Raw genomic sequence first — 18,159 nt, forward strand, 5'->3', positions numbered from 1 at the left:
TAGACTGTTTGGGTTAAAGGCACAGGGGTAAATTAACAAAAACAGAGACACTGAGGCTTCAGAGTGTTGAGTTTTACAGCAAAAGACTTCTATTTACCTTACATACTGAAAGATATAGACACTTAAAATATTAAACGTCGTTAAAAACAAGGCTACACCCGCGGTGCACTCTTATAAGTCTGATATAAGTAGAAAGGTGACGAAGAAAAGTGTGTCGCGAAATAAACACACTCTGTGCGTGCGTGTCACGGTTGGCCCATAATGGCTGTTAAAGGGGCCTTTTCACTTTTTTGGTTAATTGACAAAATTAAAAAAAGTTGTTTCAGATTCGCAAATTTTCATTTAGTTATATGATATTTGTGAGGAAATAGTAATGCCGAAAATTTACCATGCTCTAAAATATCCATTATAAGCATCTTTTGACGATTTTAAATACTGAAAATTTAAAGCGTTGCAGCGCGAAACGATTGAATAATATTGAAAGTTCTGTTGTTGTCTTTATATTTTGTAAAACTACGAGGATTGCTTATATAAAGTAAAAAATACATACTGTCATAGCATGAGCACGGATGGCCGATTGGTCTAAGCGGAAGTCTTTTTACTACAGGACTCCAGCGGTCAGTGGTTCTAGCCTAGTTCAGGGTTACTTTTGTTTCTTTCATTTTATAATTGTATTCTTGTTTTTTACTGGAGATTTTTAGGTTTAATGTTTGAATTTATCAATATAAAGCATTTAATGACAAACTTCAAAAACTGCCAAAATCTGTGAAAAGGCCCCTTTAAGACGAGGAGTACAGAATACAAATGGCTTACGCTATACTGTCAAGCACTCGAATAGTCGAGCGCGCTGTCTTCTGTCAGCTCTTGTTTTACATGTTTCTTAGCGAGGAGTTTTATCTGGTGTGTTTGAATATAAGACACTCATTCTTTTTTTAAACCTTTGTCACATTCTTTGTCAAGTATATATTGTTTCCAACTGTGAACAAGTCCCTTTAATCAGTTTACTGCGTAACCGTTCATAAACATGTCTATGTCTAGAATCTTGCGCTGTTCTTCACTCTGATTATGTCGCTTAATGCCATCTGCTGTAGTTTGACTACCGGTACACAGTATATTTGGCCCATCACTATTATAATGTTTTATAATATATACGAACTCAAGTTTATATTAATATTAAAGTTTATATGATAATAAATTAAGACCTTCGGTACTTATACTAAGAAGATCTCTAAGGGTAATGTTGCAAACATTGGGTGGTTAAGGGAAATGTTGCAAACATTGGGTGTTTAAGGGAAATGTTGCAAACATTGGGTGTTTAAGTGAAATATTGCAAACATTGTGTGTTTAAGGGAAATGTTGCAAACACTGGGTGTTAATTAATAAATACGAGCTTAAAAACGTAAAAATAAAATATCACTTTATTGGCATCAATATATAAAACATAACTAAAATATTAACAAAAGCAAGTAGATGAAGAGCAAATGTATTCCACCTTTTTTGTAAATTTCCAGCGATCGAAATTAAGACACATGCATGGTGATTTTAAAAAATATTAATAAAAAAACAATGACGTAGATGCGTGTAGTTAATGAATTTAAACTAAGATTTAGGTTGCAGTGAATCATTCTCTTGCTGGGATGATGACGTTGACTGTATGTCGTGAACTGTAATATCCAAGGGCAGATCTGTGGAACTCCTGTTTCCCGGACTCGGTAGTCCGCCCTGTACACATGACGATACGATTTAGAATGAAAATGGGCACTACTGAGCTGCGTTCACTTTGAGACCATCATTTTCACGAATTCTGAAAGGATAAAAACGCAATAAAACATCAACTTATCTCAATATATGACTTACAGCGTCTCAGTTTATTTAACAAATACGTTCCTAACATTGTCCGTGTGATTTTGCTAGTATTATTACTAGTATTATCTTTACGTATTGGGTGCGTTTTAAGAAAATAAATATGATCGTTAAATGACACACATACGGGCGTTTAAACTACGATAATATATCCATTTTATATAAGTTTATTTAATGAACGAGTTCGTGTTAATGAATGCGTACAGTTTGCATAACGACAATATTTATGAAAACCATCATTATTATAGGATATTTACCTTCGTAATTGACCTGTCCGTCTCCGTCAATGTCCGCCTCTCGGATCATCTCGTCCACCTCCTCGTCTGTGAGTTTCTCACCGAGATTTGTCATCACGTGACGTAGTTCGGCGGCGGAGATGTAGCCGTTGCCGTCCTTGTCGAAGACGCGGAACGCTTCTTTGATCTCCTCCTCGGAGTCCGTGTCCTTCATCTTGCGCGCCATCATCGTCAGGAACTCGGGGAAGTCGATCGTACCGTTGCCTGGGAAACAAGATAAAGCGATATAAATATTAAGTCTGTATACGCATTAAATTGTATTTCTGAGCTTCTATTATTCATCGTTGATATTTGAGGGTGTGCGTTTCAAAAAAACGTACTTGAAAGGCAATATGTTTGTAAAATTCCCATTATTAAAAAATGGGATTTCACAAGAGCATCATATTTTTTCTTACTACCAAACAACTGTTATTTCCTCACTATCCAAATAACCACTACATTGAATCTCAAAAGAACACCACTAGTTTCCTAATCAAAGCTCCACAAACCCCGCTGTCGCCCAAGAACAGCGGTGACTTTCCCTACCAACTACTGGTTCCTCCATCACCAATGAACAGTACAGTCTACCCTGATTTAACGGTCACCTGATAGCAGCAGTCACCTGCTTCCGCAATAAGCATAGAATATCCTACTCCGTCGCAAACCATTCTTAATTAAACCTGAGTACAGCGATCACCTTGTTATATTGGTCAAGTGCCAGAATATTGCACTTTGAAAACGAAATTACACCTGTATATAGCGGTCAAGAGGCAGTCATTTCGAGGTGCGAAAAGTAAACACTCAGATCAGAAACCTATAGGTTTAGGTCCCTGCTAAATCAATCTGCGCTTTTGTTTCTGACCTCTGGTGTCTATTTTGCGGCTAAATAATCGTATTACGGTAACTACATTTGGAATGATTTGTGTTGCGCACTGTGAGAAAACAAAACAAGTGTTGAGAACGTATGTTTTAGTTATCCGAAAAATCAGTCATAACGTCGTTACTATGAGCGCATAACGTCGTTACTATGAGCGCGTTACAAAATAAATCCCAAACTATTCTTAACCGTCCCGGACAGTTTGTAAACCGTCCCGGACAGTTTACAAACCGTCCGGGACGTTTTAGGAAAGTTTTGGACCGTTCGTGCGCATAAACCGTCCGGGACGGTTTAAACTATCCGATACGGTATTATTTCTTGACAGTATTATTTTTCTTTCAAAAGGATAATACTTTTTAAGTAACAAATGACAAAAATACCGCAAGCAAAGCCGGAGATTGAAAATGTTCTGAATTAGTTAAATAAATACTGTTTTTTTTTAATAATTGATTTTGTAACTTTGTGATAAAACTATACTTGACCTAAAAGAATCTATGCCGTACTATAATTTACGCCAGGAAACCGTCCCGGACGGTTTCCGAAACTGTATCGGACGGTTTGGTTTCCACAAAATAAATCGCCCGGTACGGTTAACAGACGCACGAGCGGTTCAAAAGTATGTAACTGTCCGATACAGATTAGTAAACCGTCCCGGACGGTTGACCCGGACGGTTTATAAACCGTCCCGGACGGTTTACAATAGTTTTCGACCAGTTGGTACACCATAATAAATAGATCATTATCGCCAAACATTTTAACAACACATAGCAAGAGAGTGTTGTTATAAGCGCGTGATCGAAGGATTAGTGATAGTCTCTTTTTTTAGCAAATCAGACATTGCAATGCATTTTTTTATAACTAAATTTCGACATGTATGCAAGTGGATATTTTTCATGTAAAAATTGGTTTATAACAGCAAATCCGCTATATTTACTTTTCGGACGGGATTAAAGAGTAAACTGCAATATTATCGCTGATAGTTTCACAAGTTTAACAATAAGTATGACTTTAAATCAATTTAAGAATATCAAACTGTACTATTCATTATACATTATTTATGTAATTTATGTTATCATACTTCTTTCGACCGTGGGCTTTTGTTTACTTACACTGTGTGCAAACGACTCGGTGGGTTTACAACTTGGCAATACTACCAACTGGCCAATCATCTAAAAAAAGGTCATCTGAAACCAGGTTGGATTGTTTATCCAATGAGTTAATCCCTATCACTGATAAACTGTGTGTTTCCAGAACACCTCGGATCCCCACTTACCGTCAGCGTCCACCTCGTTGATCATGTCTTGTAACTCGGCCTCGGTAGGGTTCTGTCCCAGTGACCGCATCACGGTCCCCAGCTCTTTGGTGGTGATTGTGCCGTCACCGTCCTTGTCGAACAGCGAGAACGCCTCCTTGAACTCTGAGGGAAAAATAGTGGAGATGTATGATCAAAGCACTGAAATAATAATTTTCAACGCCCATCTGCTCTAAAGAGAAGAGAAGCGATGTAAGTTATTGAAAATGAAAGCGCCGATAGAGCCTGTTTTAACGACTCAGTGACACTCCAGGAAAGAGATACAATAATAGAGATTGATAATTAAAGCGCAAACAGAACTTTTACTCATTTTTTAACGCATGCATTACTCTATGTGGAATACAGGAAAATGTTTTAATTAATAATCATGGCGCTGATGGAACGCGTTTTAACGCATGTATTGCTTGCATGGAAAAGATGGACACGTTATTGATTGATTAAACGCCGAGAAAACTTTTTAACGCCGTATTTACTCTGTGTGAAAGGATAAAACAGTTGATACTGATATAAAAAGCACCGAGATAACTAGTTTTTAATACATTCATTAATACGCAAAGGAGGGATGCATTAGTTGAGATTGGTAGTCAAGGCACTTAAAGAGTTGTTTACATCCAATTGACTTTCTTATAGAATTAGATGTACAAGTTGGTATGAAAATGATAGCGCCTATATAGCGAATTTTAACGCCTGCGTTAAACTGCAAGGAAGAGATAATACAGTTGAGTATGATAATGAAAGCGTCCAGAGAACGTGTTTTAACGAGTGATTTAAATTTGCAGAGAAGAAGTGCAGCCGGTGATGTTATAAATGAAAGCAGTGAGGGAACGAGTTATAACGGATGAAAAAATGAATGAATTTCTTAACATTAATAATGAAAAAGCCGAGAAAGTCAGTTTTAACGCTTCCATTTCACGACTGGAAAGAGATACGATAGTCAATATTGATTATCAACATTCTAAGAAAGTGAAATTTTAAAACCTCACTGAACTATAAATAAAAGAGAGCCAATAATTAAGTTGAGCTTTATTATGAAAGCGCTAATTTCACATCTAGTTTTTTCAGACATACAATCAAGGCTTTGAGGTCGAGTGTTTTAAATCTTAAGTCTATTGATGCAAATAAAAGCCGTGTCCCATGCAAAATACAAGGAATATTCGTATTCCATAAGCCCTTTTACCTCTGCGGAGGTTCTATAATAATCAAAGAAAAAACATTAACATGTATGACGATATGCATACATACCCGCAATTTGTTCTTCTGTTAGTTGGTCTGCCTGAAATATAAAAGCAAGATGTTGCGAAGGATAATATTGTGTAGAAGTTGTTTTCTTAGTAATTTGAATGGCGTACACTGTTTATTCAAATGTATAAATAACATTGAATGATTACAGCTGTGACGAAAGTGACAGTATTCCATTTTTCTGATTGATTATTCATCTGTTAAAGCTACACGTAACCAAATTGATACAAGCCCTCAGAGAATGCAATGTTTAGTTTTGTTTTCTTGTCTTGCTTTCATAGCAATGTAGTGTGGTGTGGTGAGGTGTAGTTGTTGGAATGTAGCGACCGAAAGTTTGTAAGAATTTATAAATGTGTAAAATAAACATATTTGCAGAGAGACAATTTTCTTATAAGTCGGAACAACGTACTTGGACTTGAGAATGTTGATATTTGCATATGAATTGTTATCATAAAAAAAGAAGATAAAGTTTTGGTAAAACATTGGAGTCAATGGTACTACTGTATAAGTAAACATTATTTGGATCGGTCAAACAAGGATCCCCATTAAACACCCACGAGAAAACTATTTCGCCTGTATGTTAAAATATGTTTCCTTTTGTCTCACAACTTGTGTCTTCTTTTTTTCAGGCCTTATTCATATTGTTACAAATTGAAATATACAATCGAACCTTTGCTGAAATACATGCAAATCGGGAGTATTCACTGACCCATAATGTGTGGATTTAGCAATTAATGTCAGTCTATACAATTTCAGATCACGAAATTACTGACATGGGAATTATATACCAATTACCTCTATATAAATTTGTAATCAAGCTATACATTACAGCGCTACATTTAATGCGAAGAATGAAAATAATCAACTTTGCGTCAGCGTTGGAAATGTTTATAAAAGCAAAGGTCGATATGCACCATAGCAGTTGATTCTAAATCATTTAGAGCAAGTAACTACTTTATTTAAATTTTTATTTTTTATTTCACAGAAGTTTCAGTACCTCACGTTACCAAACAACCAGGTCAATCTTACAAGGGGACAGGAGGGGTAAATGGAGGGGTGCCACCCACAGCAATTGTATTGGAGAATTGTTGGTTCAGTTTATATTAATCGGGAAACATTTTAGTAATACAAAAACAACTTAAGAAACAGTTGTGATGCAATACAGATAAATATTATAATATTTTTTGCGATGTCAATGCCAATGTTGTTTTTTTTTCTGTCATTTTTAGGGACAATGAAACCGATTTCATCGGGAAATCAGCCTGATTTTATGGCACCAAATGTTGTCTGATTACACATTACGCACCACGCGATATTAAAGGGGCCTTTTCACAGATTTTGGCATTTTTTAAACTTATTCATTAAATGCTTTATATTGATAAATGTAAACATTGGATCGTAAAAGCTCCAGTAAAAAAATCAAGAATAAAATTTAAAAAAGGAAAAGAACATTGCCCGGAGCAGGTTTCGAACCAGTGACCCCTGGAGTCCTGAAGTAAAAACGCTTTAGCCTACTGAGCTATTCCGCCGAGTACACATACTAGCCGTATTTTATACGTTATATAAGCAATCTTCGTAGTTTCACAAAATTTAACGACAAAAACAGAACTCTCCAAATTATTCAATCGTTTCGCGTTGCAACGCTTTTTAATTTTTAGGTTTTAAAATCGTCAAAAGATGCATATAATGGCTATATTAGACCATGGTAAATGTTCAGTATTACTGTTTCCTCACAAATATCATAACTAAAACGAAAATTTGCGAATCTGAAACAACTTTTTTCAATTTTGTCAATTTACCAAAGCGTGAAAAGATCCCTTTAATGGGAAATCATAGTCTTTTCACACTACTTAAAACAAAATGAACATAAAACGATGTTATTTTTGACAACAAATTCAAATACAAATGTTTAAATTCATTTGTGCAACTGGAATACAGACTTTAAATAAAACACATGGTTAGTATATAACTTGCATTTCACGAACATCTTATTTATTTTAAACGTAGACGTGTTTAGCAAAATAGACAAAAAAGTCAATATAACTTACCATTTGTGTTCACAAATACGTCCGCGCGCCTTTTTCTACCGAGAGAGAGCACTTGACAGAAGTAAGATTCAAACTGATATAGCGACAGCCAGTGATCTCTGATTTGCCGCAGTTTTGTCGCAATGCGGACATTTCTTTATCACCTTACACTATCTACTCTCATTCATAGATGTCGTCTGAATACCTGAGTCATAACTGGTTCGTTAAACATCGCCATCGTAGCGTTACCTTACCTGACAACGGTGTTTAAAGGGATCTTTTCACGCTTTGGTAAATTGACAAAATTGAAAAAAGTTGTTTCAGATTCGTAAGTTTTCGTTTTAGTTATGATATTTGTGAGGAAACAGTAATACTGAACATTAACCATTCTCTAATATAGCCATTATATGCATCTTTTGACGATTTTAAAACCTAAAAAATATAAAGCGTTGCAACGCGAAACGATTGAATAATTTGGAGAGTTCTGTTTTTGTCGTTAAATTTTGTGAAACTACGAAGATTGCTTACAGTATTTAAGGTATAAAATACGGCTAGAATGTGTACTCGGCGGAATAGCTCAGTAGGCTAAAGCGTTTTTACTTCAGGACTCTGACAGGACTCCAGGGGTCACTGGTTCGAAACCTGCTCCGGGCAATGTTCTTTTCCTTTTTTTATTTTTTTTCTTAATTTTTTACTGGAGCTTTTACGATCCAATGTTTACATTTATCAATATAAAGCATTTAATGAATAAGTTTAAAAAATGCCAAAATCTGTGAAAAGGCCCCTTTAAGGCCTAACCAAATTTTACATTTGCTTTCCTTGCGACTGATGATTCGCAAGTATTGGTGAATCTGGAGTATTAAATGCGGATCAATGTTCGTTAAACCTCGGAAAGCTGAAGTAATAAAGATGAGGTCAGAAAATCGTTTCGTAGTTTTCACGTCCTACCGGTTATATATGTAATAATAAATTATATAGACTGAAATAAATTAGTTTTGTTGTAATAACTTGTAAAAGATGTCACGGGAGCTAACATGCATGCATAGGATGTAAACGAATAAGGCGAAGTTATTCAAATAGAATTTAAAATGTAATTCTGGCAATACCGACTGTAATTGGCATACCTATAAAAGTACAAACTGTGTACAAAAATCATGGTAAATCAATTATATAAATTATACATTAGAAAGAGTGTAAAAAGATAACATAACATAACATAACATAACATAAATTGCTTTAAAAACAAACTTCCTAAAACGTTGTTGTTATTTTTTTTAAATGAATAAAATAGCTTTATAATTTTAATTTGTTTTGATGCGTTGTTTAACTTTCGATGAGTCTGTTTTAGTTTCCGTGATACATGCAATCATATCAGCGGCTTTGCGTATGTACAAGTGAAAATTAGGGAGCTAAAATTGCATATATTTAGTATATAAAATGCCCGGAAACCAATCCTCCATTCATATCTGCTAGTAACCAGGGGAGACACTTTAATAGACCGCAATGTAAATTTAGGAAGGTTATTTAATATTCAACCTATTCCGCATTGCGACAGTTATAATCTTAAGAAGGCGGGACTTTTGATATTGGACCTCATTGATTACTGCACACCGGCGGCGTTAATAAGCACTATAAAGCTGACAAATCCAATTATTATGCATATAAACTTGCATAATTTTTACCGGATTTCAGTTACCCTTGCATAAAAAATGCTAATAACACAGCTGAGGTGCAATGTTGTCAAGAAGTATTGAAGATATACACGTTTCATAATTGGAAGAAATGTTTACAACTTTGCAACTAACGTGATGTGTAGCCCCAAAGCGGTGACGTATGCTAAAAATAGCCAAAAGAACATTCACTTTTAATTCTATTTAAAACAACTTTTTACCAGCAAAACGTAACTAATTAGATCACTACAAACGTTTTGACCATTTTTAGAAGAGACATACTTTGTGAGTTATACCGGAAAACATTGAAAATCAACGATATATTTTTGGTGGCCTGAGTCACTTTCACTTTCACGAGTAAACAGCGATGTAAATAAACTGATTGTTTGTAAACACGATTGACTTGGAGGACACTGTATTTTGATCTCAAAACAAGTTGTATTGCTCATATTTTTACGGTAATGTCCAATAGCATATACATATTGTTTTTGATAACCTTTATATATAGAATACGGAAAAAAAATTCGGTAAATAATTACGGATCTTCACTTTATAGAGCTTTTAAAGTATTATTATTCATAAATATGGACATTGTTAACACAGAAAATGGGAAAACGTGTAAATTTGTATAATTTTATTTGGTTGCTTGAGTGAGAATCCACCAATAGTCTGGGTCTGTTAATATATAAAACTTATAAATGGTATAGTCATTTATAGAAACACATGAGACTTGCGAGTTTGATTTTTCATTGAACTGCCAATTACGTTAACATCATCATGTTTTCCGATCAAGTTCTGGAATCACTAGCTAAATTATTCATTGATGATAAGTTTTAAAAACTTCTATATAATGATATAAGTACTACAGTAAAATGGTGTTCGCGTTTTTATTGTTTTTGCTCAAAGAGTCTAGGATGATATGTGTCTTGTTCTGATAAAACTGGGCATAATGCATGTGCGTAAAGTGTCGTCCCAGATTAGCCTGTGCAGTCCGCACAGGCTAATCAGGGACGACACTTTCCGCCTAAACAAATTTTTGCTAAGACGAGACTTTTTTAAAACAGAAAATATCATAAAAGCGGAAAGTGTCGTCCCTGATTAGTGTGTGCGGACTGCACAGGCTAATATGGGACGACACTTTAAGCACATGCATTAAACCCAGTTTTCTCAGAACGCGACTCATATTACAAAAAGGGGAACTAGAGCTTGTTCTGGTTTTTACTGGCAGAATATAGACTGAGAAATATCAACCATGTCCTGAAATTTTCATAAAAGCGCTTTGAATAATATCCTAGTATTAAGGGTTACCGTCCGCTATGGCCTCGGCCATTTCTGTGCTGATCGGGTCGCCGATAAAAAAAATCTCCAAACAATATGTCTTAAAATTTAAAATGCGAAAAAGCCTCTTTATTAGAACAATAGATGAGATAATCCACACATATGCTCAACATGTACGAAACAATTTCTCACATAAAACATGCGAATGAATGGTTTGAGTTTAGTTGAACCACCGCCTTAAAACATACACCACTATGTACCCACCAATTTACTCAGTATATCACTTCTTAATAAATGCAATAGAACAAGGACCATGCATCGCTTTCGCTCCGCTTTAACAAAATATTCTGAAAGTATTTGTTGTGTTGTAAGAAAGAAAAGCTGTTGTCGATATTAGGAGCTGGACCATGTAGATTAGACACCTTAAGAAGGGGGTATTGCTGAAATAAGTTTTTTTATTTGGATTTTAGCCGTTTTCAACGGTGTTTCGGTTATGTCAATGCGGTTAGTTAAGGTACTCACGCAGCTTACCATGGAAACCCATTTACTTGCATTTAAATGTTTGAAAGTAAGTTTTTTTGCATATTACCTTTTTAATTGCTTGATATGCAACCGGTGATGTATGAATGAACAAAGACATTAGTGACACACTATTTTGGTTTTCCTTATTTATACAGTTGTCAACCGCAGGTTGTAATTCGTCTGCCTCTATCATCATAAATCTTGACTCCTACACAAAGTTGTTATTGATGACTTAATTTATTTTGGGAGCGTTCCTCTTTTCAAACGCTTCATAAAAATTCGCCATAGGGTACAGAACAAATAAACAAGGTTAAGTAACGTACATGCTGATAATGAATACATGTACATATTGCTCTTGGCGTTTTATATGCATTTGAGTATCGGTTTGGGAAAAGCGGTTTTAATACACTTGCTTTAAGTATCTTCCCAGACAAGCCTTTTCAGTCCGCCCTTCTTGTCGTTCTATTGGTTATATATGTCGTTATTTCGTGGCGTATTGGAAGATTAATATGGAAGACATCAACCACCGTAGAGGAAGAAACGGCATGGCCGATTTCATATCAGCGTCCTGTTTGTATTGAGCCTCGTTCAGGGAAAACTGGGCTTTATGCCTCTGCGGAAAGTGTCATCCCAGTTTAGCCTCAACAGTCCGCGCAGGCTTATCTGGAACGACAATTCCCGCTTAAATGAAGTTTTTCTTTTCAATCAAGTCTCTTACTAGCGAAAATTCAGTTTAGGCGAAAAAGTGTCGTCCCTGTTTAATATGTCCTCTTTATATGAATTATCAAAACAAAAAGGGTAGACAACGATGACTTAAAGGTTTATTTCTATGTCTGAAGACGGACTTTATTATAAGGTGATAAAAACATTTGAACACGCTTTGTTCCGCTGCTTCAGGTAAAATAAATTTATCATAATATCCGTTGATTCATGTTTCGTTATTTTTTCATAATATCCGTTGATTCATGTTTCAAATGACAAATAAGTTTTATTATTCCGCAAAGAAATAAATTTAATACCAACTGAAATGACAAAAGCAATCCGTAGATTAATTTCCCTTTTCTTTCTTGAAAAAAATAACGCGTTTGTAACGGTATTCGATACAAAAAAATAACTTAAATATTTTAACTGTCCTATTGTTCTGTTTAATGAAGATTTGAACGTCAGTCGGAAAGATCCTGTAAAAGTTATATGTTTCCATGTTTCACTATGAATGTATCAGCACGATTATAATCAAAGCGCTGTAGGCGCTGAAGGCCTGGGGCTAGGTTTAGTGTGACGTAAAATGCATGTACGATGTTTTGTCCGAATTTATACGGATTGATCCTAGCGGTTGAGTGCAGAAGCTCAGAGACTGTAAGACAAGACAATAGTTGTGTATATACTACAGTGTACATAGACGGTGGAGGACAACACGATACTGCTTGTGGGAACGATAAACCTTTGTTCAACTCTACAGATCTGGTAGAGGTTCGTCTACATAGGCGGTGAAGATACACAACAACAACAACGTGGCCGCAAAAAAAACTGTTATTGTTGGCGTCAAATAAATCACTTTCAATAGCCTAAAATAGCTTTCTGTTACACAATTAACAAATCAGGAAAACACTCATACTTCCTTTGTAATGTGTATACAAAAGAAAATCCACTTAAGCCCAAGTCTCACTTTTGCCGGTAGAGCTCTGGTCTATTCCGGTTTGCTAACGCCGGTCGACCGGCGAGGACCGGGATAATTCGTAGAAATTTTTAACGCAGTCACACTTTTTCCCGGTGCCGCCCCGGTTGAAGCCGGTCAACAGCCCGGCAGAGTCCCGGTCAACCCGGACTGGCTACGGTTTATCCCGATGAAGCCCCGGCAGAGCCCCGATTGTCGCCGGTTGTGCCCCGGTGACGGACGGCAGCGTCCAGGCATAGCCCCGGTTGTCGCCGGTAGTGCCCCGGTTGAGCCCCGGTGAAAGCCGGCAGAGCCACGGTATACCGTAACACCGCCGGCACTCACCGTGTCTATACCGGCATCAGACCCCGGCAGAGCTACGGCAACGCTCCGGTTTTACCCCGGTCGTCGCCGGTAATGCCCCGGCGGAGCTCCGGTAAATGACGGTGGCGTTCTGGCAGAGCGCCTGTTTTCTTATATACCGTAGCTATACCGGGACCCTAACGGCATTCACCGGGTCGTTGCCGTAGCTCTGCCGGGGTCTGTATGGGCCCCGGTGGAGCTACGGTGCCGTCCCGGTTGTTCCCGTTGCCGCGCCGGGTCTTCCCGGTGACTCCCGGTTCATCCCGGAGGTATTAAACATTTTAATACTTTCCCGGTGGAGCCCCGGATCACGCAAAGGGGCTCCGCCGGCATCATAGTGAGACTGGGCCTTTACCCTGATAAAGAACGGTGTACAGAGTGTGTACGTTGTCTCACGTAGAACTTTTCGCGCTCGATTTGCGCGCTCGATCTGCGCAGTGAAATATCATATCCGGTAACTTCGTATATTTCCGAGAATGATCATGAATAATTGTTGTTGTTGTTGTTTTCATTTTCTTTTTACTTGAATGTCTCATTAACGCAAAATAAAATAACAATATCTTAAAATATGTTTATAAATACCAAATGTAATGTCTTCAAAAAATGTATCAGAAAAAAATCTTACTGTCTCCGTAGACACTCTTATCTTTTCGGCCTAGACCGTCATGTGAGGAACTTATTCTCGCATGAATATGCAAACAATAATAAAAACTATGTCGTAGCCAATGCTTAGCAATTTTGCTTCAATAATATGTTTTTACACGTTTAATGACACTGTCATGTTATATAGTGATGTTCTGTATTTACAAGGCAGGTTATTGAAATCTGCGAAGAACTTCTTTGATTGCGCATGAATTACCGCCAAGTGGTAAATCGGACTTTTGGGCATTCATTCATTCGTGGGTTTTGGCAGCCAGCCAATTCTAACTGTCTCAGAAATGTGCATCATTGCTATGGCCTATAGGGCTACGCCCCAGGCCAAAAATGCTAAAGGTACTTCGTGGAGGTAGAACGCAACTCTAAACTCTATTTTTGATGGGAGAGTACTCTTTTTATACTTCCTAGGCTCAATCATAATTAAATTTTGAAATGGATACTGCAATTGTTAATCTAACTACACAAATGCATGTACGTGTATGTTTTATACATAGTAAATGACGCAGCGTGTAAAATAAACTGAATTTGAAGAACGATGTTCCACGCCTAATGGTAAGTGTAATCCTAATATTTACTCATTCAAGCTGTATTACCACAATCATCATCATAATGATCATCATCATCGTCGTCGTCATCTCGATCATCGCCATGATAAATATTATCATCATTATTAGTATTATCATTAGTATAAGCATTAGTATTAACGTTGATGATGTTGTTGTTGTTACTATTATTAGAAGTATTTTTACTTATTCATTCTGACGTTGTTAATCATAAATCCTACTTTTATAAATGGAGCGTATCCACATACAAGTTCTTTACTAGTATTTAATCGTTAACTATTAGTTGTTGTTGTTACTATTACTTAAAGTATTATTATAATCAATGTTACTGTTGTTAATCATTAATCATACTTTTGTAATTGGAGCGTATTCACATAAGTACCTATTAATTATTTAACACTTACTGGTTCAAAAGTTGTTTTTTTTTTCTTTCTTTGTAGACAATACATTGTTTAAATAACCATTATGTTACTGACCCTCTGCTTGAGATTCTTCACATAACAACCACTTTCCCACATGATCTGCTATCGTGTATACTACTGTTTGTTTGCTCCTATTTGTGTAATTCTCTGATAAATAAGCTCACATGTTATTACAAAATGTTATGTTTTGTAACCTGTGAAAACGAATAAAGTTCTAGTTCTGGTTCTAATTCTTTCGCAATATGTGGTACAAATATCACAGCATAAGGTTCCTTCCACCATTTACCAATCTAATATGACACTTATTTAAGGTAAAATATACGCCCTGCTGTATGGTATAATGGTTTCCTTAATGTACTAAGTGTATGAGCCCTAAACGTGATGTAAACTATTAAAAAATCAAATGACATTTCATTCGAAATTTATGAACCCTGACAGTGATATAAACTTTTGAAAAAAAAATCAACATAATCTTTGACACTTCTTGACCTGTAAGAAAGACAATTAAGACAAACCCTGTCTGACATATATTTCGGTCCGTCAGACATATAATCTGACACTGACTTAAAACATTCCGCCTAGATAAAGCATATGTGTCTGATATATTGATCGAAAATCTTAAAAGATTCGAAACGCATTCTACTAAAATGTCGTCTGACGGGTCCTAAAGCAGTCTCGTAGTGCCTTCGCTCTTACATATGAAGCGCGCTAAGGGGCTTAAAGCAAGTGCGTTTAGTGCCGCCCCATATTGCTTACCGCACACGCTAATCAAGGACGAGGCTTCTCGATTTAAATGGAATCTTTCGCTTTAAGGAATTCTTCTAAAACAAAAAATCAAGTAAAGGCGGAAAGTGCATATGCATTTAACCACGTTTTCTCAGAGCGCGGTTCATTTCATGGGCCACAAACTGACCGGCCATAAGTCGTTTGTTGCCGATAAATCAATCATTTAAAGGGGCCTTTTCACAGATTTTGGCATATTTTGAAGTTTGTCATTAAATGCTTTATATTTCTAAATGTAAACATTGGATCTTAAAAGCTCCAGTAAAAAAAAAAACAAGAATAAAATTAAAAAAAGGAAAAAAGGTAGCCGGTACCAGGGCCTCGATCCAGTGACCTCCGGAGTCCTGGAGTTAGTCTGAAGTAAAAAAGCAATAGCCCTCTCGGCTATTCCGCCGGGTATACACAGTTGAAGTATTTTATACCTTATATAAGCAACCTTCGTAGTTTCACAAATTTAAACGACAACAACAGAACTCTCCAAATTATTAAATCGTTTCGCGTTGCAACGCTTTATAATTTTTTATGTTTTCAAATCGTCAAAAGATACAAAAGATACATATAATGACTATATTGGACTATGGTAAATGTTTAGTAATACTGTTTCCTCACAAATATCATAACTAAAACGAAAATTTGCGAATCTGAAACAACTTTTTTCAATTTTGTCAATTTACCAAACCGTGAAAAGATCCCTTTATTAGTGAGAGTAATACTCTTTGGGTTAAGTTGAAAGTGGAATTTAAATATCAATTGAAAGTCCGCAATGCGACAATTGCGAACGAATCGGGTATCTCGTGGAATTGTAAACAGATCTCCAATGGTGGAGATTATAGTATAAAGATAGCGTTAGAACTAATACAGTTTGGCGTAGGTTGTCGAACAGGATTATTGACAAAATGGTGAGTGTTTTCTGATAAACTGTCTGTGTCGATTTATATTGTGGTATAAATTATATTAACTGAAAGTTTATGGTTTGGTTTCAAGGAAAACTTTCCTATTGTATTATTACTTCTTTATATGTGATTTTTAATGCTATAAAATTATAGGCAATACACTACTAAAATGATACTTAGTTTTCTTCATTTTGTGTTCATTATGATGTACTGTATGAATTTTATGATTTTGAATATAAATCACGTAAAGCCCTTAATGCACGGTTAATTACAGCTGCACACTTATTATGTATTATTAGCATAGACATGCCTGTTTTTATTTTATTTAATGAGTTTAAGTTATTTTAAATGATTAATATACTAGTACAAGTGATTACATTATATAATATAAGAACATATTTAGCGTAACAATAAATGCAACGGTTTAAACATATTTTCCCAGTCAAATCGCCACTAAAGATTTGGATGAATATAAATGAATTCAGCAAACAATATACAGTAGCCCACTGATTAAAATTTACAAAAAGAAATCCTTGTTTGTGTGTTGTTTTGTTTTTATGTATGACAATTGCTTTTCTGATGCCTCAGCTTCATTTGTCAACATTCGATATGAGTTTGCAAAATGTTTCGGCAAAAAATCCTGTTTATACATGTATCTTAAACAATTTGTATTTTTTAAACGTCATGTCAAACGCGTGCTTCGACTTGCGCTCAAATTACAATAAACTCGCACATAATACTTAAAGTAGAGAAACAAAAGTTAAACGTGAGTATATTATCATCACAATGGGATATTGCGGCCCACTCATATTGAAAACTTCAAGTTTATATTGTAACAGTATTATGTTCATCAGTCCGGATCGCAAAGTCGCATGCATATTTTATTAAACAGAGCTGCACAATAAGATTTCTCTGTATATTTCACTGTAGGACGATTTTGGACGTCATAAGGAGCTTAATATAACTCCTTCAACGACTTTTGATCCTGTTAGTTTCTCGTTTGAACGAGAGTTACAAGCGCCATAAAAGCGCATTATATTTGTTGAACACAAATTTACCTTTGTCGTTGTATTAAGTTACAATCGAGAAAACCATAGCAAAACAAAGTTGATATTCTTGTTAACGTTTGTTCGGTTTTCTTGTTGCTCTAGGTTTGTGTACGTGTTGAAGGGAAAAATAACTCGTCGATTCAATAAACTGATGGTGGTGGTTATTTTTGTAAATTTTAAAACACAGACATGTTCAAAACGCAATAAAGTAAAGAAAAACAAAGAACATAGCTATTTATTCATGCAATACCGGATATCTCGAAGTAACGCAACAGTGGACTGTGTAATGTCCCAACTGCCAATCCGCCTAGAGAACTATAGTACTTTTCCCCCGAGATATGGGTCTTCTACAGTGCCTGTATTTGTTGCAATTAATATTTAATATTGCGGGTGTAGGAATCAATAACTCGCCCGATTTTCCTATCGCACTCACTTGTCTTCAGCGGTGTGCGTTTGGATTTCCTTCAGTACATTTTCGGCTTGAAATTTTATTGCCCGCTTTAATCAATACCTTGTGCAAACATCGATAGCTGTATTTCAATCCTTTAGTGGAAATAAGAATGTTTGTATGGTGTGTTTTTACAGCGAACATTTATATAACAATAAATTATCACATTCGTTATCAGTTGACTGGCGAGTTACGTCGACATGCAAAGAATTTATCCATACAGTATTGCACAAATACATTGGCTGCAGATTATTATTGTCAAAC

The 18,159-nt window shown here is 35.9% G+C and overlaps 2 protein-coding genes across 2 annotated transcripts in view; one reads left to right on the forward strand and one right to left on the reverse strand.

The window, feature by feature from the left end:
• The window catches only part of LOC127875179 (uncharacterized), a 54,330-nt gene that overhangs the window by 5,648 nt on the left and 30,523 nt on the right, over positions 1-18,159 (forward strand). The gene's annotated exons all lie outside the window — the stretch shown is intronic.
• LOC127875174 (calmodulin-alpha) lies at positions 1,403-7,751 on the reverse strand. The gene is made up of 5 exons (XM_052420032.1): positions 7,615-7,751; positions 5,570-5,600; positions 4,289-4,432; positions 2,121-2,363; positions 1,403-1,804 (listed from the first exon to the last, which is right to left on the reverse strand). Exons 1-5 carry the CDS (start codon positions 7,615-7,617, stop codon positions 1,776-1,778), a joined length of 450 nt encoding a protein of 149 aa, XP_052275992.1. The 5' UTR covers positions 7,618-7,751; the 3' UTR covers positions 1,403-1,775.

The sequence above is a fragment of the Dreissena polymorpha genome, chromosome 3, assembly GCF_020536995.1.
Source record: "Dreissena polymorpha isolate Duluth1 chromosome 3, UMN_Dpol_1.0, whole genome shotgun sequence".
NCBI classification, from domain to species: domain Eukaryota; kingdom Metazoa; phylum Mollusca; class Bivalvia; order Myida; family Dreissenidae; genus Dreissena; species Dreissena polymorpha.